General features: G+C 37.6%; 1 protein-coding gene across 5 annotated transcripts in view; it reads left to right on the top strand.

Moving 5' to 3' along the window:
* Pde7b (phosphodiesterase 7B) overlaps positions 1–26722 on the top strand; it is a 307395-nt gene that overhangs the window by 66598 nt on the left and 214075 nt on the right. For 3 of the 5 annotated variants that reach the window (XM_010626564.3, XM_010626562.2, XM_010626565.3), the window contains exon 2: positions 24741–24801. In XM_010626564.3, coding sequence (XP_010624866.1) covers positions 24795–24801 — 7 coding nt within the window. In that variant the 5' untranslated portion in view covers positions 24741–24794. Of the gene's footprint in view, positions 1–21114; positions 21206–24719; positions 24802–26722 lie in introns of those variants that run through there. The other 2 variants (XM_010626567.2, XM_010626563.1) reach the window with 2 other exon arrangements.

Genomic DNA, 26722 nt, shown 5'->3' with positions numbered 1-26722 from the left:
GAAGAAAATCCTGTTTTATATAATGAGTAGCTTGTGTAAATGGTAAATATTTTAATAATCTATATGACAAGCTCAAGATATTATTTCAACTGAAACAAGCAGAAAGGTCTTGTTTTAAAAAATAAATCATTAAAAATATTTAACAAATATTTGGGTTCCTAAATGCCAAGAGTAAAACTTCAGAAGAGTCAGTAACAGGATCTTCAGGCCATTTAGATCTTCAGTGTTTACAAGAGATTGTTGTCTTGCAACTCCCTGAGCTGTTTTGGTGCCCCTACAAACTCCTCAGATTATCCGGTAAGGGATGTCTTACTCTGCCCCAGCTGCTTCCTCAAGTTTTCAGTCAAATTTATTTCCTCAGTGACACTTTATCAGCAATATTAAGCATGATTATAATGCAGTCTTGCCAAACTGAGCTTGTTTGGTTAGTGACACAAGACCAGTGAGGTATACAAATCAGTGGAACTGACTTAAGAGTAATTCGACTAGAAGAAATTCAACAAAGTGAATTTTTTTAATCAGGGTTCGAACTCAAGTCCTTGTGCTTGTGAGGCAGGAGGCGGAACCACTGAGCTAAATCCCTGGCCCCCAAAATTAATTTTTTACCAGTACCCTGCTACAGAACCCCCAAGGGACTTCAGCAGGAAAAAAGTCAATTCTGTAACTAACAGTACGCATATCATTAAAATTACTAAAAGCAAACTATAAAAATCCTCTATAATTTAAAGACAATGACTTGATAGCACTTTTAATTAGAAAGATCTTAAAGCATTGCCTTAAAATGCCTTCTCAGCAGCTTATATTCTCATCTCCCACCTAAATAGCTTTCTTGAAATAGCTTTTTTTCCTGGTTTTTATTTTTTATTAGTACATGTTTGCATCACATAATGATTATGTTCCTTCTGAGAAGTTGGTACATGTGCATTTGCTCCTTGTTTATATTTTGGTTTCTTATACAAGAGAAACCATGCAGTATTTAAGCTTGTGTGTCTGGTTTATTTCACTTAACATTATGGTATCAAAGTTCATCCGTTTTCCTACAGATGGCTCAAGTTAATCCTCCTTTCTGACACAGTAGTACTTCATTGTGTATAATATAATATTTTCTTTATCCATTCATCTGAACTAGTTTTAGGAAGAGCCTTATTCTTGTTTCCCCAGAACTCATTTTGTACCACCTGTAGAACATTTTTTTCCACTTTTTTTGATGTTTTGTTTCATTCTGTATTAAAATTATAAGGAAAGAGAAATATCTTTTCATCTCCTCTCACTAGGTTTACAGCTGAGACCTTTATAACAAAAGACATATTAACATGAGAAAAATCCTACAAGTATATATAATATGGTTTCCCCTGACACAGGAGCTTTAGTTAGGAAATGAAGACCGCAAGAATCAGGTCAGGCTGTGAGTTTTCTGTGGTAGATTTGAGGCAGAGTGGACTGTCTCGGAGAGCATAATCGTGGGGCAGTAGGGTGTGATCTAATGGTACTAAACGGGTGAGGTAGGCAGGCCTGTTGGCCCACATTCTTCCTCTGGTCTGTGTCTTTGGCTCCTTTCCTCTGGTTCTGGGGAGGGCACCTGATGAATGAGAATATTACAGTCTGCTTCCGGGAAAGAAATCCAGAAATCCTTCCTACATTTTATGACTTTCTTCAGGGAAGGTCAGAGGAAAGTCAGAGAGATTTTCCTGCCTCTGCTATTTTTTTAAATGCCAGGAGGCCATATTTTGGGTAGTGTGTATTGAACCCAATCCAAATCAACCTAATCATTCCTACTGTGTGACAAATGATTAATAATATTTTCTTCGTATTTTTCTGCACAAACCCGCTGAACAAAAAAGAAAAAAATCAGCAGTAGTGACTCTCTCAAAACATTGACTTTTTAAGATTATATATGAGTTTAGTCTTTGAGCTAACATCACTACTGCTGAACTCATGTTCTTAGATTTTTTTTCTCTAGTTTATTACAGCATGGTTCTAATTGTTTTTTCAATAAGCCTACTCATCTGAAGTACTTGTTAGCATACAGTTTAATGAGCTTTTTCTGGAGAAAAATGTGTTTCTTCCTCACAAACACTATAATACATTTTTATTGCTTCAGTCTTTTTTTTCTGTAGCCTATATGCCAAATTAACCTGAAAGCCTTATTTTTAAACTCACTACATTTTGTTTTAAAACAGCAAACTTGGCACAAAGTATAGAGCTACTGTGCAAAAATTTCATAGTTTAAAGTAGTATGAGGCCTTCGGTGCTTTTTAATCACTCTAAAAAGTTAATCTTTGCCTCGTGTTGTGCTACAATGCCCTAAGTTTGATCCCCAGCACTGCCAAAAAAAAAAAAAAAAAAGAATTCTATAACCAATAACTCTCAGTGCAATTTTTCAAATGGCTTTCTAGAAGACTCTTCTACCTGTTGCCTTCATTTTGCTCACTCTAGGTTGTGGTGAGTAGTGGTGGTACCAACTGGTACCAGTATACCATCTTCGTTTCTCCTTTATGCTCTTTTCAATCCATTATCAAATTTTCTTTCCAAGTTTCTAGTTTCAAAAGGTGACATTTCTAACTTAAGAATTCTGTTACAGATATTTTTTAAATAGTAAATTAAGTTTGGTTCAAGACTACTTAAGGTTCAAGACTACTTAAAACTTACAGTGAGCTTATGAAAAATACGATAAAAAATCACCTACTATTTCATGGAAAAGTTTAAACTATTATTCTATTGTCTAAATGTGATTACTGAGTAGTTGAAATGCAGCTAGTCCAAAGTGAGAATTGCTGTAAGTTTAAAATATACCCCAAATTTCAAAAACAATACAAAAAATATCTCATCATTATTTAATGCTAAAATGATAACATATTAGGAAGCATATGTTAAGTGAAATACATTATTAAATTAATTTCACTTTTTCCCTTTTTGTTTTAGTTCTTATTTTTTCATGTTTCCTTTTCCTTTTTGTGGCTACTGGAACATTAAAAATTGCATATGTGAGGGCCGGGGATTTAGCTCAGCGGTTCGGTGCCCTGCCTCGCAAGCTCAAGGACCCGACTTCGATCATCGGTACCAAAAAAAAAAAAATGTATATGTGGCTTGTATTATATTTTTAGTTGATAGCATTTTCTCTGATAGATCATTGATAATCAGCCTTTTTTGTCAGCCATACCAAAGGTATGAGTTGAGTAAATGTGCCTGAACTCATCTGGCATTTAACTGAGTGAGGTGCAAAGAACTGATAATACTCTGTCTGCTTTATGAATTTTATATTAGCAGAAACATAGGTCTGCTGAAGTATAATTGTTCCAGTCTAGAATATATCATGATTCAACTATAAGACCAGGGATGGCAGGAGGTGTTGTCTGTATTCCTGACCTACAAGTAGCTGTACAGTAATCTATCTTCAATCAAAAGATTTTACAGACCATTTATTTGCACATGACATTTGAATTATATTCTTTAATGGACTGAAATTATTTAATTGAAATTTTAGTCAAATGTGCATGCTACCTGACAACACATCTGAAAATCCATATAGTTCCAGAAAACTTGTCTTAAAATTTCTGCTTCTATGAAACTTCACACATGCAGTGGCTTGGATTATTAGTCAAACATATATCTCTTTCCAACTTTAGATTTCTTCCCTCCTTTTTTGAGTTAGCATAGTGGTTTTCAAACTATTACTTGCATAAATGACATGAACCACTTATTATGAATGCAGATGATCACTGTTCCAGCACCAGAGGCTGCATTCTACTTGCAGTAGTACCTCAGGTTTCAAAGGTTTATAAACTCCCATGTTGACACAGCAAGACTACATACATTGAGATATCCACTGAGGGCACGATTGCCAAGCATCACTGAGGTCAAAGTCTAATTCATTTACTTCTTGAAACTCTGCCCTTGAGATCAACAAGCTGTAGTGTCTGAGAAATAATGTTCAATGATTCTTACAAAAATAGCAATTGACATTCTGTTCATTGCTATTCAAAATAACTCTTTAGATTTAAATTTCTTTGCAAAGTTTGGAATTGATTATACAAATCGTAAATCTTTGTGCTGGGAATAAGCTCCATAAAGTCATTGTGAGGTATGAGAACTGCCCAGCTTGTGTCAGTCATGAAGAAAGTATTCCTCTCTTTCTTTTTCCCTGTATTTGGTGTGTGTGTGTGTGTGTGTATGTGTGTGTGTGTGTGTGTGTGTGTGTGTATAGTTGAAGATGGATTCTTTGTCAACAATGCTGCCATTCTAGATGCATATAGAAACTAGAAAGTCATTTAATCTGGTGTAAAGGTTATGACTATTCAATTATTTTTAGTCATTTCTGAAATGACTATTTAAATGCAAACACCAAAATAAATTTTTTCTTTCTGGAAATTCCAAATCCTATTGCTTTTTTGATATTCAACTTTGTCAATGACTAAAAATCAAACTGTCAAATTTCTTTTTTTTTTTTTTTAGCTTTAATTGAGTTTATTGGTACATTTTAGGGATACAGTGCAGTTACATTCATTGTTGGGATCTTGTACCTCTACATGACAAGTCTCGATTCTCATTTTTTCCCCTTACCCCGGCCCTCCCTTCACCCCCTCCTCCCCTCAGCTGTCAAATTTCTAATTGCAAGAAGGTACTAGTAGGGTGTATTTTTTAAAAAAATAATGAATTGAGACTGGTGCAACCACTATGGAAATCAATATGGAGCTACCTCAAAGAACTAGGATTAGAGGTTCTGTTTGACCCAGCCATCCCTCTGCTGGGTATCTTTCCAAAAGAATTAAAAGAATCATACCACAGTGATCTATGCGCACCTATGTTTATAGTGGCACCGTTTGTAATAGCTAAAACTTGGAAATAGCCCATTTGCCCATCAGTTGGAGACTGGATAAAGAAGATGTGGTTTTTCTATGAAATGGAATACTACTCAGTCATAAAGAATGAAAAATTAGAGTCATTCATAGGAAAATGGATACATATTGAGGTCATACTCAAGTGAAATAAATAAGTCATACATGTGTAAATACCGAATAGTTTCCCTGGTGTGGAAAACTATAATTGAAAATAAGATCCTAATGGTGTAATTGACAGTGTGAAATAGGAAGAAAAGGGCTAAAGGTGTAGGGGAAGTGGGAAGGGTAGGGGAAAGGAAATAAGAAAAAAATATGAGAAAATGAAAAAATCAAAATAAAAGTTTTGTAAATAGGGAAGGGGGGCGTGAAGGGAGGGCAGGGGTAAGGGGAAAAAAATGAGAACCAAGACCTGTTAGGTAAAGGTACAAGATCCCAATGATGAATGTAACTGTACTGTATACCTAAAATGTACCAATAAACTCAATGAGAAAGATAAAATAAAATAATAAATTGAATATTAACCTAGCTTATTTTGTTCTTATTACATACAAGACACTTTGTAAGACACTAAAAAAGTAACTGAACTTAAGTTGGGGTGCTTCCCTGGCCTTTCTTCAGTTGGCCCTCTATAGTCAAGACTTCTAGAGCCAGGGATTTAGCTTAGTGGTTCCACCATCTACCTTGCAAGAGCAAGGACCCGAGTTTGATCCCCAGTACCAAAAACAAACAAACAAAAAAAGACTTCTACTTATAACCACAGCAAGTGTTTCTAACAGTGTATTTACTAGACATGTAACTATTTTCATAATATTTGCGTTGTATTATGTATTACAAGTAGTCTAGACAATTTAAAGTATATGGGAGAATTTACACAGGTTATACTATGAAATACTATACCACTTTACCTAAGGGACTTAAGCATCTGTAGATTTTGGTATCCACAAGAGTCCCGGAATCCATCCACCATGGATCCTGGAAGGTATATTATGGTTTGGATCTAAAAAGTCCCCCCAAAATCTCATTTGTTCAGAGGTGGGCCTTTAAAAGGTGATTTGATGTTATACCCATCAGTGTATCGATCCACTGATGAGTTCATAGCTAGATATGCTGTATCTTAGGAGATATTGCCTAGGTTAGAAGTATGTCACTAGGGATATGATTTTGGATGATATATGTCCCTCCCTGGATCCTCCCTTCTCTCTCTTCTTCCTGGCCACCACACCCTTCCATTATGCCTTTCTGCCTTCAGCCAATCAGCTATGGGCTGTCTTCTGAAAGCCATGAGCTAGAATAAACCTCTTCTTTAAATTTTGGGTGTCAAGAATTTTATTTCAGTAACAGAACAGTGACTACAACATTGTACTAAGAAATTATATCACTGTGATTGACACCCTGAAGATGTTCTCAACTAGGCCTTTGGCAGAAACTTGGAGGTTCAAGAAGCCCTCCAGGAAGACCAGGTGTTGTCACAGCTGTAACCTGAAGCACAGTAATAAGAAACTCCTCAGTAATAGTGAAAGGGCTTAGAGGTGAGGCGGAAGAGTAGGCATTGGAAAATAGCTCAGTAAACCCAAAGCTCTGTGTGAATGGGGAGTGAGAACTAGAGCCGAGGGACCAGAGCTAAGAATTCTGGGTCCTGCGAAGGGAAAGAGTAGCCTCTATTTCTAATCATCTGGCACATGATGATTAGGATGGAGTGAAGTAGTAGTAGGAAGGCAGGATCCAAATCTGCAGCACAGGCTGAGTGTACTGCAGGAACTAAGGTGCCAGCAGGGAGACAGGGAGAACTAAATGGTCTTGAAATATAAACGCAAAGGAACTTGAAAATGCATGGAATTGTTTTGAAGCTGAAGAGAGTTAGAAGTTAGAGGTAGCAAGAGAAAAGCAATCAAGTGAAACTGTCAGGCTTTTGTCTGTGCAACTGAATTAGAAAAACAAAGCATAAAAGTGTTATAGAAATTATTTTCAAGCTATTCATCTCCAGATATGTTAGGGATATATGCATGACCATGCCTATAAATACACACTAACTTTATTATTCACCATAAGACATTTCTATGGCTTCTGGAAGTTATATATGTAATTAAAAGTTTGCATAATATTTCATTTTTAAGAGTATCATTTGCCAGAGCCCTTTGACACTGTTATTCTTATCATCAAAATAATTTCCTTATGAAGAAACATTCTGCCAACACACCTAACCACATATTTGAAACATCAGCTGTGATTAGGCTGATATTTCATCTTCCTTAAAGAGTGCCTTCCATTAAAGGCTTGGCATGCTAAAGGTCAGAAAAGATAATTCACTTTCTTTTTTAGTAAGTAAAAGCAACATACAAGTCTAATATTTTTAAATAAAATAAAACTGATTGTTTCAAGTAAAGAACGCATGCTAAATGGGCACTCATCCTAAAGGCACTCGGTCAGATCTTGATTTTAGAATTTTATTTTTAATAAATTCCACAATTTTGCTTCTTTATTCATGAATTTTAACTAAATGCCCCACTTCTATTTAAAATCCTTTGATCATCTCATGCAGATAACAGCACAGGCAGTATTAATGGCCTGTTTGCATAAATGACATTGAGAATGTCATCCAATGTCAAGCTCATTTAATCTGAAAGAAGAAAAAAAGTAAAAGAATTGCTCTTGGGATTTAGATGAAGAAATGTTGCATTAACAGAGGGCTTTGAAAGAATGTTGGCATTAGTCAAAGTGAAGGCACGAATGGTGACCAGCCAAGAGAGAAACTTAATAGGGTTCTGATTTTAAATTTCATATTTTCATGTATAATAGATAAATAACAGTGATTATAATTTTTCCTGGAAAAATAACAAGATATATTAAGACAAGTGAAACAAGGGAAAAATCTTAATCAACTTTGCAATATACGTATATGTAGGTATGTATGTATAGGGGTGGTGATCTGTGCACAGAGAAAGAAATGTACATCACGAAGAAAAACCTACATTAATCTCAGAATTTCTAGAGTAAGGCAGGGTGGTAATAAGATTTTTTTTTAATTCATTAAGTTTATTGGTACATTTTAGGCATACAATATAATTCACTGTTGGGAATTTGTACCTACATTATATGTCTTGGCTGGTAATTCTATTTTAAAAACATATGGCTGTTGAGAAAATAGATTCATTCATAGGAAAATGGATACATATTGAAGATATACTCCTAAGTGAAATAAATAAGTCCCACATGTGTAAATACCAAATAGTTTCCCTGGTGTGAATATTCTGCAACAATGCATAAGATTCTAATAAGATTACTGACATTTAGAAATGGGAGGAAAGGAGCTAAAGGGGTAGGGAAGGTGTGATACGTAGGGGAAGAACAAAAAGGGAAAAGAAAAAAATGTGAGAGAATGAAAAGATGAAAATAAAGTGTTTGTAGATGGGGAGGGGAGGAGGGGGTAAAGGGAGGGCAGAGGTAAGGGGAAAAAATGAGAATCAAGACGTCATGTAGAGGTACAAGATCCCAACAATGAATGTAACTGCACTGTGTCCCTAAAATGTACCAATAAACTCAATTAAAGCTGAAAAAAAAATATGGCTGTTAAATATTTTTCATTATGATACAGATACATCCACTATATGCTTATTATAGGAGCACAATGTAATATGTAAAGAAATTAGACCTGGCTTCATGTCTTAAGGACCTAACAGTCTAATAAACAAAAAAGAATGAAGTAGAAAGTTACCAAAAGATTTATAGGAACTGCAGGAAAGAAAGTCAGTTGAGGCTTAAAATAGAAAAGCCAGAAAACTTTATAAATGGGGGCTTCAGTGGGGGCTTGTATAATATGGATAATTTTAACATGTAGAGTTGGACTTGAAGTTTTCATAAAACACAGATAACTGCATAGATCTATGTATGATGCATACAATCATAGTTTTGAGTCAGGAACTTTCCTGATAATAAGTAAACCTTAGGACAACCCTGTGAGGTAGACAGGTTTTATCACATATCAGGTATGAGGAAGCAAGTTCAGAAAGTTTCTAATGTCACCGGGTTGGCCACTGCCACACATGAGCTGCTGGACTCCAAAGACCAAGCTGTGTGGTTGTTTCTACTTCACGTTTCTTAAAGATTTTGAGACACAAACTTGTAGGGAAAGGAAAGGAAAAAACAAAGGATAACTGGTTGGAAGGCAAGGTGCTACAATGACCAAAGTGAAAGGAAGGTTTTTCTTTGTTTATTGACCCAATAAAGGTAGAGTTTAAGGGTGTGATAGCTTCCTGTCATTGTGCTGAGAACTTAGTGTGTTACCTCATTTAATCTAACAGCTATGTATTGTCTTATTTTTAGGTGAGAAAACATAGGCACAGAGGGAAAAAAAGCCATAGTGCTAGCAGATGGCAGTGCTAGGATTCAACTAACTGTTATTAGACCCCAGACAAAAGCCTAGGCTTTTAATTGCTAGCTTACTGTGCATTTTAAAGCACTTATGTGATTCACATTGTGTCTGTGCATATGGAAATATATAGATAAATATGTGAACATATATACAAGGAGTAATAAAATATCCAGTGAATGTTTATTTTATTTTTTGAGTCAGGGTCTTTCTATGTAGTTAAGCCTGGCCTTGAATTCACTATGTAGCCTAGGCTGGCTTTGAATTTGCAGAAATTCTCCTGCCTCAGGCAAGTGCTACCACATTGTGAATGTTTAAATTTTTTTGAAACACATTCATCCCATCATTTTTGCCACTTTCTGAAGCAATTCTGGAAGACCTCATTTGGATCTTCATTTTACTCTTGTGGCTGCCTCAGTGTCCTGAATGGATTCAAAATTTTACTTTCTATGTGAATTTTGACTTCAAGGAAGAGCCAGAAGTTGCACAGTGCCAGATCTGGTGAATAAGGTGGACGAGGACAGCCAGTAATGGTTTTATGAGCCTGGCTTTCTGTTGGGTGTCACTCAGAGAAGCATTCACCATAATTTTAATCACACCTCATAAAGACACTCATGAAATAGGAGCTCCAGAATTTCAGGATAAGTATGTAGGAAAATGAGTGTTTTGAGAGGAATTGGAGGCAATATAACTTTTACTATAATAAACTTTTTGAAAAATATTTTTTGAAAAATCTATAGATACCACTATTCAGGGATTAGATTTAGTTCCTATGCTTAAATGTGCTAGGCCTTTGAAATGTATGATAATTTAGGAAATTGATAGCATGCATGTGCATTGCTTTATTTCTAAAACAATTTTCTAGTGTTGTGTTCAGGTTCTTCTTTTGCTAATAATGCATAGAGGGAATAGTTTTAAATCATTAGGTTAAAATGATTCCATTTGCAAAAATCTTCTAGTTTCACCAACATCAGTTAATTAATACGTATTGTTAGTTGATGAATATCTGTCACATTTCAGTGTCAGTTTCATAGGCAGACTCACTGGGAAACGGATGAATTATGATCTTGAGTGTTTTTCAGTTTCATTGATACTTCTCAAGACTCTCTTCCTAATTTTCTATTTATTCACTTGTATTCTTTTCCTTAAAGAATCTTCCTTCTAAATTTTATAACTTTTATGACCTCAAAGCACCAAAATCACCCCTGGCCAGTCTAAGTTTAAATACAGCTCAATGGTTTGGAATTTGTTATGAATTCACACACACACACACACACACACACACACACACACACACACACACACATACACAGAACTCTTTTTGCTATCTCTATTGATGCTCACTTTCCTTAGGTATTTACATTTTTATTACATCACTAAGTGTTCCTATGAAAGCATGAATTATAATACGAATTAAATCTTAAATCAATATCATCTCTACTTGTGAAGAGATGTGCAAAAGGTCTGGGAGCAATGAAGTGGCCAAAATGAGAATGAAAAGCACCACGAACACAACACCTGCCACTCCATGTCATCCTCAAGTGACTTACAGAAATTTTCTTCCCAGACACTTGAAACACTCTAAAATTAAAACTTTAAGGATATGCTAATGAGGCAGAATATAGATATTACTTTCATTTTCCTGATTTGCATGCGGACCATTTAACACATTTTTTAAAAATTCATTGTTTATTGGTACATTTTAGATATATAACATGATGACATTCATCATTGGGAATTTGTACCTTTATGTGATATATCTTGGTTCTTATTTTTTTTTCCCCATTCCCCTGCCTTCCCTTCAACCGCTCCACCCCTCCCTACTTAAAAACACTTTGTTTCTATTTTTTTCCCTATTTAAAAAGACTTTGTTTCTATTTTTTCCTTTTCTCATATTTATTCCTTTCCCTTTCCCTACCCCTTCCACTTCCTCTTCCCTTTGAGCCTTATGTTTCTATTTTACATTATCTATTCTGTATTTTGATCCTTATTTACACTTACACTCTCTGACACCAGAGAAACTATTCAGTATTTACACATGTGTGTCCTATGTATTTTACCTAAGAGTATAGCCTCAATGTGCATCCCTTTAGCTATAAATCTCTCTAGCTTCTCATTTTCTATGGCTGAGTACCACTCCATTTTATAAAAATAAAAGAGAAAGAAAAACCAAAACACATCTTCAACCAGTCACCAGTTGATGGGCAATTGGGCTGTTGCCAAGTTTTAATTATTACTAACTGGGCTTTTGTAAACATGGGTGCATATATATTACTGTGGTATGAATCTTTCAATTCTTTTGGGGAGACACCCAGCAGAGAAATAGCTGGGTCAAATGAGACCTCTAATCCCAATTTTTGAGGTATCTCTGTGCTGATTTCCATAGTGGTTGCATCAGTCTACACTCCCACCAATAGTGGAGAAGTATTCTTCTTGCCCCACAGCCCCGCCAGCATTTGTTATTGGTTGATTTCTTGATAGCAGCCATTCTTTCTGGGGTGAGGTGCAATCTCAGTGTTGTTTTCATTTGCATCTCTTGAATGACCATTGATGTTGAATATGTTTTCATATGTTTCTTTGCTGTTTCTCCTTCTTTGTCTGAGAAACGTCTATTCATTTCAGATGCTCATTTTTGTATTGAGTCTTTATGGGGTCTTTATTAAATTTATGGGGTCTGATTTTTTTTAAGTTCTTTATATATTCTAGATAGTAGTGCTTTGTCTGAGGAACAGCTAGTAAAATTTTTCCCACATTGTAGATTGTCTTTTAGCTCTCTTGGTGGTTTCTCTTACAGTGCAGAAGCTTTTTAATAAGATGAGATTCCAGTTGTTAATTTTTTGCACTAGTTGCCATGCTACTGAGGATTTGTTCATAAAATCTTTTCCTATGCCAATGTCTTCGACAGTTCTACCTAACTTATCTTCCAACAAGTTTAGTGTTTCTGTTTTAATATTTAGATCTTAAATCCATTTAGATTTTAGTTTAGTAAATGGTGAAAGATATAGGTCTAGTTTTAATCTTTGGCAAATTGAAACCTAATTTTTCCAGCACCATTTATTAAAGAGACTATCTTTCCTCCAGTGAGGGTGTTTGGCTCCTTTGTCAAAGATGAGGTGTCAGAATGTGTCTGGGGTTGTTTCTGTATCTTCTAATCTGTTCCACTGGTCCTCAGGCCTGTTTGTTTGGCAGTACCATGCTGTTCTATCATAGTAGTTTTGTAGTATAGTTTCAAGTTGGGGATTGTGATATCCCCCTACCATGTCTTTGTTGCCTAGAATGGCTGTTGCTATTATTGCTTAATATCTTATTGTTCCAAATGAACTTTTGGATTGTTTTCTCAAGGTCTGAGAAGCATGCTGTTGGAATTTCAATTGGGATTGCAGTGAATCTATATAGCAGTTTTGAAAGTATGGCTATTTTCACTATATTGGCTCTTCCTACCCAGAAGAAAGGGATGTGCTTCCATTTTCTTATATCCTCTTTGATCTCTTTTTTTCAGAGTGCTGTAGCTTTTAGAGTAGAGGTCTTTATTACTTTCCTTAGATGAATTTCTAGACATTTCAATTTTTTAAATGTTATTGTGAAGGGAGTTGTTTCTCCAGTTTCTCCTTCAGTGATTCTCTTGTTTGTGTACAGGAAAGCTATTGTTTTTTGTGTGTTGACCTTGTACCCAGCTACTCTCCTAAATTTTGTTATTAAGTGTAGAAGACTTTTGGTGGAGTTTTTCGGGTCTTCTACATAGAGTATCATGTCATCTGCAAATAGTGATAATTTAACTTCTTCATTTCCTTTCTTTATTTCTTTTATTTCTTTCTCTTGTCTAATTGCTGTGGCTAATGTTTCCAGAGCTATATTGAACAAGAGTGGTGATAGTGGACATCCTTGTCTTATTCCTGATTTTAGTGTGAAGGATTTCAGCTTTTGACCATTTAGTATAATATTGGCTGTTGTTTTATCATAGATGGCTTTTATCAGATTGAGGTAGAGACTGTCTATTCCAATTTTTGTAGGGTTTTTAATTATGAATGCATGTTGGATTTTGTTGAATACTTTTTCAGCATCTATTGAGATGATCATATGGTTTTTATTCTTGGCTCTATTAATATAGTGTATTACATTTATTGATTTGTGTATGTTGAACCATCCCTGCATTCTTGGGAAGAATCCCTGTTGGTCAGAGTGTATGATCTTCTTGATGATCTTTTGCATTCTATTTGCCAGGATCTTATTAAGGGTTTTTGCTGCTATGTTCATTAGTGAGATTGGCCTGTAATTCTCTTTTCCTGATTGGTTTTTCTCTGCTTTGGGGATCAAGGTGATGCTTGCTTCCAGGAATGAATTTAGGAATATTGCTTCCCTTTCAATTTCATTGAAGAGTTTAAACAGGAGTGGCAGTAGTTCCTCTCTAAATGTCTTGTAGAATTCAGCAGTGAAGCCGGACTTTTCTTAGTTGGTAAGTTTTTAATTATCATTTCAATTTCATTGGTTGATATTGGGTCATTTAGAATTTTTAGGTCATCATTGTTCAACTTTGGTAATTCATATATATCTAGAAATCTGTCCATTTATTTATTCTGTGTTTTCCATCTTATTGGCATATAGGTTCTTGAAGTAGGTATTGATGACCCCCTGGATTTCTGCTTGGTCTGTTCTAATTTCACCCTTTTCATTCTTAATTGCATGGATTTGGGTCTTTTCTTTCCTTTTTTTGATAAGGATGGCTAAGGGTTTGTCAATTTTGTTTATTCTTTCAAAGAACCAACTCTGGGCTGGGGATTTAGCTCAGTGGTTCAGTGGCTTGCCTTGCAAATGCAAGGACCTGAGTTCAATCCCCGGTCCAAAGAAAAAAGACCCAACTCTTTGCTTCATTGATTTTTTTGTATCATTCTCTTGTTTGCTGTTACATTAATTTCTGCTCTGATCTTTATAATACTTGAAAAAAACATATATTTACAGTTTTGTTTTCCAGGGAAAATTATCTTTCAAAGCTATAATACTTGAGAAATATTTACTTTTTAATAGGACTACATCTAAAGCACTCATAGTAGATTCTATGTGCATCAGATGACAACTTCTTAGTCTAATAATGGGATTAAAGTTACCATTTGAGCTTACTTTATTTTAAATATAACTTTGTTATTCTTCTGTTTTAAGAATTTCATCACTTCACAGATTTTTTAATTTGACTACCAGGCAATAATGAATGGACTAGTTGTCTTTTTGTCCAAAATTATTAAGTCCTTCAAAAAATATTTTTGAGAACTTATGATAGAATGTTCATTGATCTAGGTGCTAGGGAACATCAGTAAATTAGAGAAAAAGTCTCTACATTGATAAAGGGAGGGAGACTCAAATACTGCTTTTGTCAAAGCAGCGGAACGTAAGTATTAGCAAAATATATACTATTTTCACTTGCACTTGCACCTTGTAAAAGCTGTTAGTTATTTCTCTGAGATATTGGATTTTCCAACACTAGCTTAGGGTTGCCAGTGTTGCTGGTAGAATTTATAGAAATCTCCCTTGTGAGGCCATATCTAGCTCTTAGAGCTCTCCATGTGAAAATGATCAGTACAATTTAACCAGTAATACTTTTTATTGTCAGTGGGAACATCTGAATCTTTGACCTTACAAATAGTTATACAATAGACCCCTATCCCTGTGGAAAAGTGTTTGTTCCTTTGTGGCTCAGAGGCTGTGTGTTTGCATGTTGGGCTTGATGTTCTGGAAGTCATTTTCTCTAGCACTGGAGTTATTTAATTCCAATGACTGGTTTGAATTTCTTTTAAAACTGTAAGTATATAGGATTACATTTAATTGTTGGTTTATGTACAGGAGCATCGCTGCACTGAGCTGCAAGGAGTCCATTATAAGTACTCATTTGTCCTCGGTAAATATTCGTTCAGTTGCAGGCTGGAGGAGATCCCATGAGTCTCTGAATCGTGACGTCTAGACAAAGATTTGGAGTTATAGCTGATATTATCTATTAACTGTTCTGTCTGCAGAGTCTTATAAAATAGCTTGAAAATTGTAATTCAAATCATAAAAATCAATGTCTAAAGTTTGGACACTTCAACCAGATGGCTGGAATTTAGCAATTATGTGTATGTATTTGCTGGCAACACAAGGGTAAGACCAAAAAGTAGTTGTTCCAAGTGCTCCCTGTGTCATTGTTCCAGGGGTGGTGGCAACAACACAGACTGAAGCATTGCTCTATGTTATGTCAGGGGAAAGCACAGAAGTGTGGATCATGATCTTGCTCAAATCCCCCTCAGAAGGTGACAGCTGGGTAAAGGAATGATTTTAAGTATATATTATGCTCTCTCATAAGTTTCTAAGGAGGAGATGCTACTTGAAGTACTAAGGAAGGACTTTTCCCCAGGATCCTAGTACCTCCATCTTCTGGGATCAAAGTATCATCCTTTTCAGGGTGTTCTCAGCCTTCACTCTCTGCATTATTTAGAAGATCATAGTCTTCACATTATATTCATGCAAGACCTGGAAATTTGATGTCAGGTTCTCATACCCATGATCTACTCCTCATAAAGACCATATGAATTATACTAAATCTCAGGAAATCTGTAAACACCCAATGCAAGATAATCCTGGGTAAGGAACCCTTCTAATATTATCCTCCAACTTTGCTGGGGGATAATTGCATACAACTATAAGTGTGAAGAATAACATAAATAATGTCATTAAACTCAATATCAAGACAGTGCCCCACAGAGCAGAACTTTTCACCACCTAAGGTTATGTCAAGAGTGGTGATGGACACTATGGGTCAGCAAATATGGTCACTGTATGATACTCCCATTGCAACAACTTTCTGAACACTTTTAGGATCTCCCTACTGCCTGAGACAGATGGTCTGTGACCTGCAGTGACTTCATTCAGAGGAATGGCCACAGAATCTGGGCCTGTGTCCAATCACTAAATGGAGTCCTGCAGATCCTGTCATGATCTGCTCCCTGTCACCTTCCCCAGTCTCATGACTTTCTACTCCCCAGTCCTCTCAATTATCTGAATCCTATGCCCTTATAGCCATATTTAACTCCTTCCTCAATCACCTTTAGACTTTTGCATCCACAGAGTATGGTACCAAGAATAAACAACTTCCCACCTTATCTCATTTTTCAATCTCTATTAAATACTTACTTAATAATAGTTCCTTTCTCCTTTAACCAAGTAATACACTATTTACAAACTTTTCTATGCCCAGCAGGATGTGACCAATTTATCTGGTCACCTGTGAGGAATCCTTTTCCCAAATCCATTTGAATTCTTCCCTCCTTCCTCAACGCCAAGGATAAGGATGTATTAGGAAATATTCTAATCTCCATCCTCCTCGTGGACCTCTTGTATAGACCTTGGCTTTACAGGTTACGCTCTGCAGGACCAGTGCTCTTCACTGAGAGAAGGAATTGTTTCTGTCTTAATGGCTTATGACTTACAGGGAAGAACCGTCCTTTGCATCAAGAACATACCATCACCAAATAGCTATATCCTGTTGCCACTTCCTTCCTTCCACAAAACCACACACCTACCAGGCCACATTACAGGTTTTGGAGTACCCAGCACCAATATAATGATACCGTATATTATATCATTTGGTAGATGAATGAGCATTCTTACTCCCTCAGCTCTATAATGAGGCTCAAAAATAGAAGTAAAATGTTCCAAAAATCACAGAACTAGTAAGAGACAGGTTTGGGATTTGAACCTCAATAATGCTAAGTTCTTTCCTTTATATGCACCACTCTTTTCTCCTTTTGTATTGCTTACTGTTTTCTCTAACACTACAAGTCTATGGGCTTCACCTTTAACAACTAACTATGTATAATTTAAATAGTTATGGCTTTAGCCATTTCCTTTCACAGAAGTAACTCTTTATCTCTGTCTCTCTCTCTCTCTCTCTCTCTCTCTCTCTCTCTCTCTCTCTGAAAATTAGCTGTAGCTAGCTGTCAACATTTGGAACTCAGAGATTATAAATAAATGATGAAATTGTACTACAAAATTCACACACAATTTTTGCACTATTTATCCAGACCATTCGCATCTGGTAGAGGGCAGTTTTCAGAACTCCTATCGGAATTCCTCCCAAAGTGCCTGGCCCCAGGTGCTCACCCAGTTCCTATAACTGGGCAAATGGGCAAGAGAGACTCGCCCCCACCTCTGTTATAATCTGTGAATTTTCACAGGTACAAATTTTGCTAACATTGTGCTTGCCCAGAAGTTGTAGTAACCATTTTACATAGAGAATGCAGTTTTCAATGTGCGCGCGCGCGTGTGTGTGTGTGTGTGTGTGTGTGTGTGTGTATGTGAGAAAACTGACACAGTGGCTGAACCTGCATGCCATCTGACCCCAGGATCTCCCTAAGGGAGTTCAACCAGATGTTAGCAATTCAGCTTTTCTAGTGCCCTCTACTGTCCTGGGCTAAAATGACCAAAAAAAAAAAATGCTGCATTCAGACATTTGTTTTAATAACTTATAAAAAATTGCTCTTGGACTGAAACCAGGTTTTCCAAGTTTGGGTTCATAATAAGTAGTTTTACACATTTAAAAACAGGGGTATGTAATAAAATGTTGAACGACTCTCTGGAGATTGCTACAGCTGGCACTTCTCTAATAGAAAGCATACGCCATTGAGCTAACATTTTGTTCTTTGACTGAAGAAGAAAACAAAGCTGTTAAAAGCTGGTAGGCTCATTTTCCAATAGCAATAGCATTAATATCTTTCAAGTCACTCCTAACCATAGATAATTAGAGGTTTATGAGGGATAGCCTTCCTGGAGGGTCACCCCAGGTTATATAGCCCACAGAGTTGCTGTTGAAGGTTAGCAACAATGGATTTGCTAAGAATTCCTGCTGGGCTTGAGATGATTATCTTTTTTTTTCTTTTCTTTTCTTTTGCTGGTCTCTTATTTTGTCTCTTATTTTGACTGGCTGAAGTTGGATTAGACCATGAGGCCAAAATTCAAAGGCAGTGCCAGGTTGTTGCTGGAGATCTGTACCGACAGACTGCTGAAAACTTATTAGCCTGACGTTTTAACAGCCTGCAATAGGATGGAAATCTTCTCTTTCACTGGAAAAGCTTAGGAAAGAAAACATGAGCCTGAGGTGAAATCAGCCCCAGTTACAAATCTGCCGTCCTCTGGCACCAGAGTGTTGAGGGCTGCCACAGTGTTTAAAGATTAAGTCCTGACTGTGCCACCCACGTGGTAGACACAGCTGCATAAAAAATGTGGACGCAGGCCACTGTAAAGAAGGACACCCTGAAAATGCAACCTCCAGAGCAGGGAACTGTGGTGTGCTCAACACCAGGTGCTAATGGCTTCAGCAGTAGCAGAACTCAGCCTCCCAGGAGGTTTCTTCTGGGTGGCTGGGGAATTCTTTGGGTCACCATTGTATGGAGTAATTCCAGGAAAAGGAGTAAGGACCACCTCAAGCTTGGTACTCTCTTTAGAGGAGTTGGTACTCTCTTTAGGTAGCTGCAAGGATTGCAGCTGATACTGTTGATAAGAGACAGCTGTTGCCATTAAATTGTAGTTATTTATTACAATGATAAAAGTATTCTTTAAGCATCACTGCTCTTCAAAAGCAAACCAGCCTTCTCTACCCTAGCCTGGAAGTCTTTTCTTAGATCATTACTGGGCCCTGCTTTCCTCCAGTTTCACCTGTGACTACCAGTTTGATTAAGCCCACTGCTTTGACCCACCACACTTTTGCTCCTGCTCTTGGTGGCTGCTTGTGTGACCCTAACAGGGTTTTGCACCGACAGGCTCTTCTGCCTGGAGGGTCTCTGCCTTTTGCCAGCCAACATTTTCCTATCTTACAGGCTTTACGGATACCCTCTTTGATAGCGTCAGGCAGGGGTGGGCACCCACCTTTGAAAGTGACCACAGCCTTTTATTTTTATTCTGACCTCAGAACTAGACTCTGAACTTCTCTTGAGAACAGGAGTTATCCTGATCTTGAATCCACACTCATGGTACAGGGCCTATGCAAATTCAGCACTCAATAAGGTCTTTTTGAATATCCATTTATTAATTCACTAATTTGACAGACACTAATAGGGTTCTACACTTTCAGGCCCTGCCAACCTTGGGAAGTTCATTCTCAACAGAAGTTATCTTTTGATGCTCCATGGACCCAAGCCATTTTCTCTCTGGCCCTGTCTTCTAGAGATCAGGCTTTGGTTAGTACCACCGAGTTCTCTGCTTAGGGAAATTGTGAGATGGGAAGCGATCCAGTTTTGTAATGTGTTCTCAAAGTCAAGTTTCATCCTTTATTGCCCTGTGGCAGTTGCACACGTAATTGCTACAATTATGGTAACACTGACTGACATGTAAACATAAATGTTGAAGGGAAAACCCATCACTTCTCATGCTAATCTGCATAATTTCAGTATATCCCACAGAGTTACAGTAATGAATTTATCATTCATTCATTTAATAAACATTGGGAGTGCCTATTATATATTCATCATTGTTCTAGACATTTGGGGATTCAGTGGTGAGCAATGGAAGAGATCCAATCCCAATTAATACAACATCATACAGGCATTTGCCTTGTTTACTCAGAACCTCACTTGAGAAGTTCACATAATACAGGGCCAACTTGCAGAGTCAGAGTTCTTAGAGATGGGGCAAGAGTGGGAAGTGAAGGCAGCCTTTTCTGGAGCTTTGTCTATTTTGGTTATCTTTGTTGCTTCCTAGACAGATGAGATGTATTTGACTTTCCATCAAAGTCCTGCAACTTCACAGTAGTCTAACCATGGTTATGTTTTTTCACCTTAGGAGACTTTGCTTTGTTGATTTTTTTCCCCCAAAATGAGTCCAGTAGTCTGTCAGGAGTTCTGTCTGTTATGTTTTGATTCAATGCACTCTCAAACATAGCCATAGAGATGTCAGTTTTTTGCTGCATTTCTACAATAGCATCTCTGTTTGGTCTCTAATTTGGAGAATGTCAAGAGACAGTTGTGCCAATAACTTTCTAATCTCTGGATCACAGTCACATGCTATGTTCTTGAAACCAACCATTCAGTGAACCTTCCTAGTTCTCCAATTTCCAACCTTGGACCACCTGCCTGGTGAACTCATGGCCTGGTGAGATGATTTTGCAGAGTTGCTCTTAGAATCATGTATGGAGATCCTGCCTGTTGCTTGAACCTCCATTATGCTGTAAGCATTTAATTCCCTTTATTAAAATCCCTTCTGTTTTAAAAAAACAAACTGTACACGTGGGAAGGAAATATCAAAGAATCACAACCTATGACTTTCTGAAAACATTTAACATTATCTAGTTGCAAAGAACTATTATTGTCCCATCTGACAGTGAGTCAACTCCCAAGCAATGAGGAGTTCTATCTCTGATTCTATTTGTTTGCTGATGTTTTATACCTCCCAAATGTTTCAAGACACTTTCTCTAAAAGGATTAGTGGCTAGAAGCCTGCTGAGAGGGCTAGTGACAACAAATATATTCAGAAAAATAGAATTTAAAAATACATGAAAGCTTATTTGAAAACCATTTTCAAGAAAGCTGGGAGTGCTGTTAGACATAATAGCTTCTTTTGAGTATACAATACTATTGCCAATATTATATGTCACAAATATATACTATAAAAATTTTGATAGTCCCAAATTCCTATTTTGTATTACAATTTGATGTACCATATTTCAAACTAGTACATTCTTGTTCGTAATGAATTAAAAACTAAGTGTCCAATGACACTACAATTTTGATAATATTGCACAGTTTTATGGATAAGGTTTTGCACAGCTAAGTAAACTGCCTATGATAATACAATAGGAAAGGGATAGAATCCATAGGATTTGGAATTAAGCCAATCCAACCCAAAGCCTGAACTCTTATAGGTGACGACTCCTGCAAACAGCAAGCAGTGAAAAGGCGAAACAAAGGCTGTCAGCAGAGGCCGTCTACTTGGCCACAGCAGTACTGAGGCCCAAAGTGTGGAAACCTGTGTGACTGTTAAGCTTCAGGTCAGCTGTCGGCATTGATTCTCTCATGCACTAGAGGAAGTAATTCTCTCGTGAGTGGTACTGTATGCGTCTCGATTTTCAACGGTTTAAAGAACGTGAGTGTGAAATGGTAGATGGAGAGCACATAGAACGATGCTTAAACTGTAATGTGAGCTCAAAAACTGTTGGCTCCTCCTTAAATACTTATCAGAGGTCTGGTATGTTTATAGCAGCAGTGTTGCGAAGAATGAGGCATGAAGAGCTTGGACTCAATCTTTAGAATCTCCAAGGACCCTAACCCTACATATATGAATCATGTGCCAAGCACCCTAAGTGCTACAGAAGGAGAGCATGTGCCAGGAGGACTTCTCTGTTGTGAGCAGGGCTCCAAACCCCTTGGACAGACACTTCAGTAGCTATTCCTTGTTGTATGAGCACAGTGCTCATTAGGAGATGGGCAGGAACAGGGTGACTTGGACTCAGTATTTCAGGCACAGAAGACAAAGTGAAGATGGAGTTCCCTAAGGAGAGATCGGAATCTAAGAAGTAGGTAGAATATTAATGAACAGAACTAGGTAAAAAAATCAGAGTCACCAGGGAGGCGCTGCAATGGGCAGTTCCATCAAGCATGACAAGAGCACCAAGAGAGGTGTTTTGCAGCAACCCAGAACCCAGCAGAAAACAGGACCTTTCCAATGGCGGAGCCTGCAGTTTTCTGAGAGTTGGGCCCTGCTGCTTAGCCTAATTAATCTCCTAAACTGGGTCATCACCCTGGGTTGCACAGCAAGCAGAAGCCTGGCAGTGACGGCCTGGTAAACATTGGCATCAATGAAAAAAGGCCCTGGAAAGAATCTGGTTTCTTGCAAATCCTGCGAACAATCAGATTCTCTCTGGACCTTGCTTTTAAATCTGCTAAAATCCTCAGATAACTTTACCAAGAGAAGCAATTTAAAAAGCTGGTTAAAGGTCCCTCCCTCATTTCCCAGATGTGCCAGAGAGATGAAGGCAAGAAAGAGGAATGCCTTGTCCTCACCAGCAGGACCACAGCACCTCCCCTTGCTGCTTGGTAATGAGCTTGTCTGGTCAGTGAACCCAGGCAAGCTATGACTATTAAGGAATGCAAGCTTCGTGGAAGTTTTAGAAATTTCTGTGGCCAGGAAAGAAAGACCTTCTGCCCCCCACCCCCGCTGCCGCCCCTTATCTGCTAAGAAACACATGCAAGGCTGCCCTTGTCTGTAAGAGTCATGTTAAGCTATGCAAGCTTTGCCCACCATCCCCCCAGGAAGGCCCTGCAATGAAAGAAGGAAAGCTCTTCCATAATAGCTCATGTGTGGGCCTTGACATTAACAACAGGTAAGAGAGCATTCCCAAGTTACTTCCTTGTGAGACCTGGAATACAGCTTGATACAACTTCGTAGCACTTTATTCTGCACGAAGTTGAAAACATTTAAGAAACTTCTGACCTTCCATTTAAAAATAATCATTAACTCTTTCAGGTCATAAAAATACCACTTTAAAAAGCAAGTGATGCAGAAAATGGATCCCAGCTATTTGAAAGGGTTTAACCTCTGCCAAAATACAAACAAAACAGGAACAAAAGTAGAATCAGACTTCATGGGTCATTAATCCTCACATTTGCTCCCTGACCTGACCGCACGTATCTACAGCCCAGTATTACTTGCAAAGAAATGCAGCACCCAAAGATCAAGTGGCATGATGAATATCCCGCTAGGTCTGTAGAGTAGCTGGGGAAAGGCTCACGGAACAGACTCTCTACCCAGAGTTCAGTGCCCTTTTACCTCCAGAACTCAGTGCTCTCTTGCAGCCTTCCACTGCACCTACCTCCTCTCCTCTCCAGTCCATCCTCTTGACTCAACAAAGCACCTTTCTTCTTTCTCATTTCCCCAGGTCAGTTGTCCACGCACTTGTGCAAAATGTAGGTCAGCCTAAGAGCTGGGTTGATTCGGAGGTAACAGCAGCAACCTTTCCCCTCTCATCCTGGTCCTATTTGTACTGAGGAAGTTCATAATAAGGTGTGGAAGACATACGTCCTCAGTTCCAGGGGTGTTTTCCTTTTATTACTTTGTCTTGTACTATATTAGGAGTAGGTAGAATAAAGATAAATGGGAATGTGGCTAACCAAATTGTGAAGAGTTAGAAAAAGAAAAGTGAAGGTAGTAAATCTTCGGTCACCTTAAAATCGAAGGAAATGAGTGGTGGAAGCAAGTGTTTGGGGAAGACAATCCCATCCGTTAATGGGTACTGGGGTGTCCAGGGGTCCCTTCCAGGTTCTTGTTGTCCTGTCCAAAGAACTGGATAAGGCAACCAAAAAGATGTGGAGGTTTTACATTCGTTAAAAATATGAAAGGCATAAAAGGCTTTAAAGGTTAAAAAAAGAAGAAGAAAAGAAATGCACTGTGGAGTGAGTGCACGCTTCTTAAAGGAGGAAAAGGAGTGCACAGGCCAGTGAAAAGGCTCACGTCAGCCATGAGTTTAATGACTTCCAACTCGTATCACCTCATTCTGATGTCAGATCTAGGCCATTCTATCAAAAACCTGCTTGAGCTGGTGCCAGAAGAACTGAAGGTAGCATTCTCTGATTGGTGTTAGGTGCATGCAAAGGTGGCCTATCAGTCAATAACTATATAACTAGAGTTTGCTTTACACAAAAGTTTCAACAAGCAAATTAAAACGACAATATAGATATGAAAGCTGATAGTTCCGTGAGTCTGTGGGGGTCAGAAAAAGCACTCCAAGTACCACTTTTTCTTTTCCTTATTTGACCCACTCTCACACACACACAGTTCGGGGAATAAATATTAGTCACATTGCTTTACATTTCATCATGTCTGTGTATGGGCATAGAGTGGGTAACAAGGACCAACTCTGAGGGTGATTAACTTCAGGTTGTCGAGTGTCACAGACTGCATATCTCTCATCAAGACAGAAACTGTTAGAAACCAAGGGCATCTCAAGCCATGACTTCACGAAGGCACTGTTATGGTTGGGGTCTAGATGCTGCCCCGCCCACCCCACAAATTCCATTGTGTGACCCTGGAGTTGATTCATGGTACCATGCTAGGATCAAGGGCACTCCAATTAAGGGTGCGAGTGCTGTGCGCCCTAAGTAGCCTGGATAAGATATAGGAGATAGAAAGAGCTGTGGTCCTCTCTTGTTGCTTTGTGATCTTCTACCTGAACTGTTTCACCTCTGTGATGCCACCCTGCCTTGGAGCCAGCCAATTATGGACTGTACCCTTACAAACTGAGCTAAATAACCCTTTCCTCCTTTAATTTTTGGTGTCGAGTATTTTGTCTCAGCAAGGACAGAGGTAACTAAGTACACAAAATCAGCTCTAGGTAGGGGAGTGATGCATACAGAAACAATTTATCCCAAAATCACTTCTTAGTTTTTTTACCACAAGAGTCTCTGTTTAAAGTCTTTAGACTCAGTAATCAAAGGGAATATTACTGAAGTGTCAGGTTGCATGGATATGTTACATTGAGAATTCTGATATGAAATCTAAAAATAATTATGGCTATCTTTCTATTTCAGAGGTGTGGCGAAATCTTGTTTGAGAACCCTGATCAGAATGCCAAATGTGTTTGCATGCTAGGTAAGAAAGCTTCTCATTTTAAATCTATTAAGTGTGTTGATGTTATATGGAATCTCTGGTGTTCTGTTGCCTTATTGTCTTTCTCTTGTGTCATTTTAGAAAGGTTTAGGGTTTATAAGGAGCTATAACAAGTTTGTGGAATAGCTGATGATAAAAAAAAGGTTTTGCTTTTAATAACTGTCAATCAGAGCCATGTTTCTGAGCTTTTCGAATTCTTTCTGGATAATCATTGTAGCATAGAATTGAGTGCTTTGTATTGAGGAAACTGAACTGTGAGCAAAAACAAGAAGAATCACATTGCAATTTTTTTTTATTTGCGTGTAGGACATATACCATCCATTTCTTTATTTAAATAGCATATAGAAATGCTATAAAAACTTCTGCATCCTTTGGACTTCTCAGGTTCTTAGTGAAGCACATAACTGTGCCAGGTTGATAATAAAAACAACAAGAATATAGTACATTTTTAGTACATAGATTTCAGTACTTCAAGATGCTTCAGGTACCAGCTCGTAGGGAACTCACCACACATCTGTTGGTAGGTGTTACCATCACCACCTGGCCAATATAGAAATGTGGGCTCAGAGAAGTTGGATCACTTGTAAAAGTTCGCCAAGAGGCAGTGTTATGCAGTAGTTTAAAGCATGGGCATTGAGGTAGGCTTCCAGAAGACAAATTTCTAGTTGGCCTCACTCCAGTGTTGTGAGCTTGACTTCACCCTTCTTTGCTCCAGTTTCCTCAGCTACAAGATAGAAATGATAACTATAGCATCTGTATCAAGCAATGACTGTGTACATTAAATCTAAAGCAATTAGAGCAGCACTGCACCTTGGTGGCTGTTCTGTAGGTATTAGCTGCTGGTAGTTTTACTCCTACTCGGCCTACAGTAAGTGTCAGAATTATGGCTTATTTCAGATGTGGGGGCACACTGTAATTTATAACCAGAGATAATAAGAGATAAATGGACTATCGAGTATTACAACACAGAACAAAATACTCTTACTTATTTCTGGGAGAAATACATGTTTGACCTCCAGTGGACCCTTGACTTACAGACTCAATTCCTTCCCAAGGGCTGGTTGTTACTCAAGTTGATCAATTGTCTTCAAAGTCTCTTTCCTGTATAATTTTAGGACACACTTTCCTCCAGGCAGATCTCGGTGGCCTTAGCGAGACATTCTCATAGGATTTCTTAATTATCCCCACACAGGAAAGGATGTTGTAATGTTTCTTCCAGAACTCTTTAAGTGTTACATCTGTATCTGAGACCATCTGGAAGCACAAGCAGCTAGCATTCAGGCAATAACTCAAGACTTTGGTTGTAAGTTAAAACTTAAATTCTGGTTGTAACCCAAGTTGTTTGTATTTCAGGCCAGTCATAACTTGAGTTTCCACTGTAATCTAAAGTCAGCACAATAACGCACCATAATGATAATATAATAATCATTTGTACTTGTGAGACAAAATAGCAATACCTTTTACAGACTCCGTTAATATATGTTATTCTGTTAGACAATGAAGTTGGTATTATTTTTCCTTATTTCATAAGGTAGGAAGAAGTACCAAGAATATAAGTGATGGATTTGATCTTAAAGTGAGAAATACTCCAACTCATAATAAGAAAGTTTCTAAATCTAAAATTTTAGATTTAGGTGCTTAGATATTATTTAAGCCACAAAATACGCCCAATGAACTTTATGCTTTTTAGAGCAATAGAAACAGAAAAGTAGCAAAGATAATAAAATATCCTTAAAGTTTATTTTCATAAAATTTCACATTTATCTGTTCAAATCTTAAACCACATTTACAAGCAAAGAGAAATTCATTTTTGTTTCTTTCAATTGCTGTAGCTACCTCATATTTTGGTAGCCTAGAATATTAGTAAGAAGACCCAAAAGCAGATAGCAAGATAAATAGAAGT

Source organism: Fukomys damarensis, unplaced genomic scaffold, assembly GCF_012274545.1.
Source record: "Fukomys damarensis isolate Sample0158 unplaced genomic scaffold, DMR_v1.0_HiC HiC_scaffold_14, whole genome shotgun sequence".
In the NCBI taxonomy this organism is placed as follows: Eukaryota; Metazoa; Chordata; class Mammalia; order Rodentia; family Bathyergidae; genus Fukomys; species Fukomys damarensis.
The sequence above is the reverse complement of the archived record's forward strand: the minus strand, read 5'-3'. Positions and strand labels throughout refer to the sequence as shown.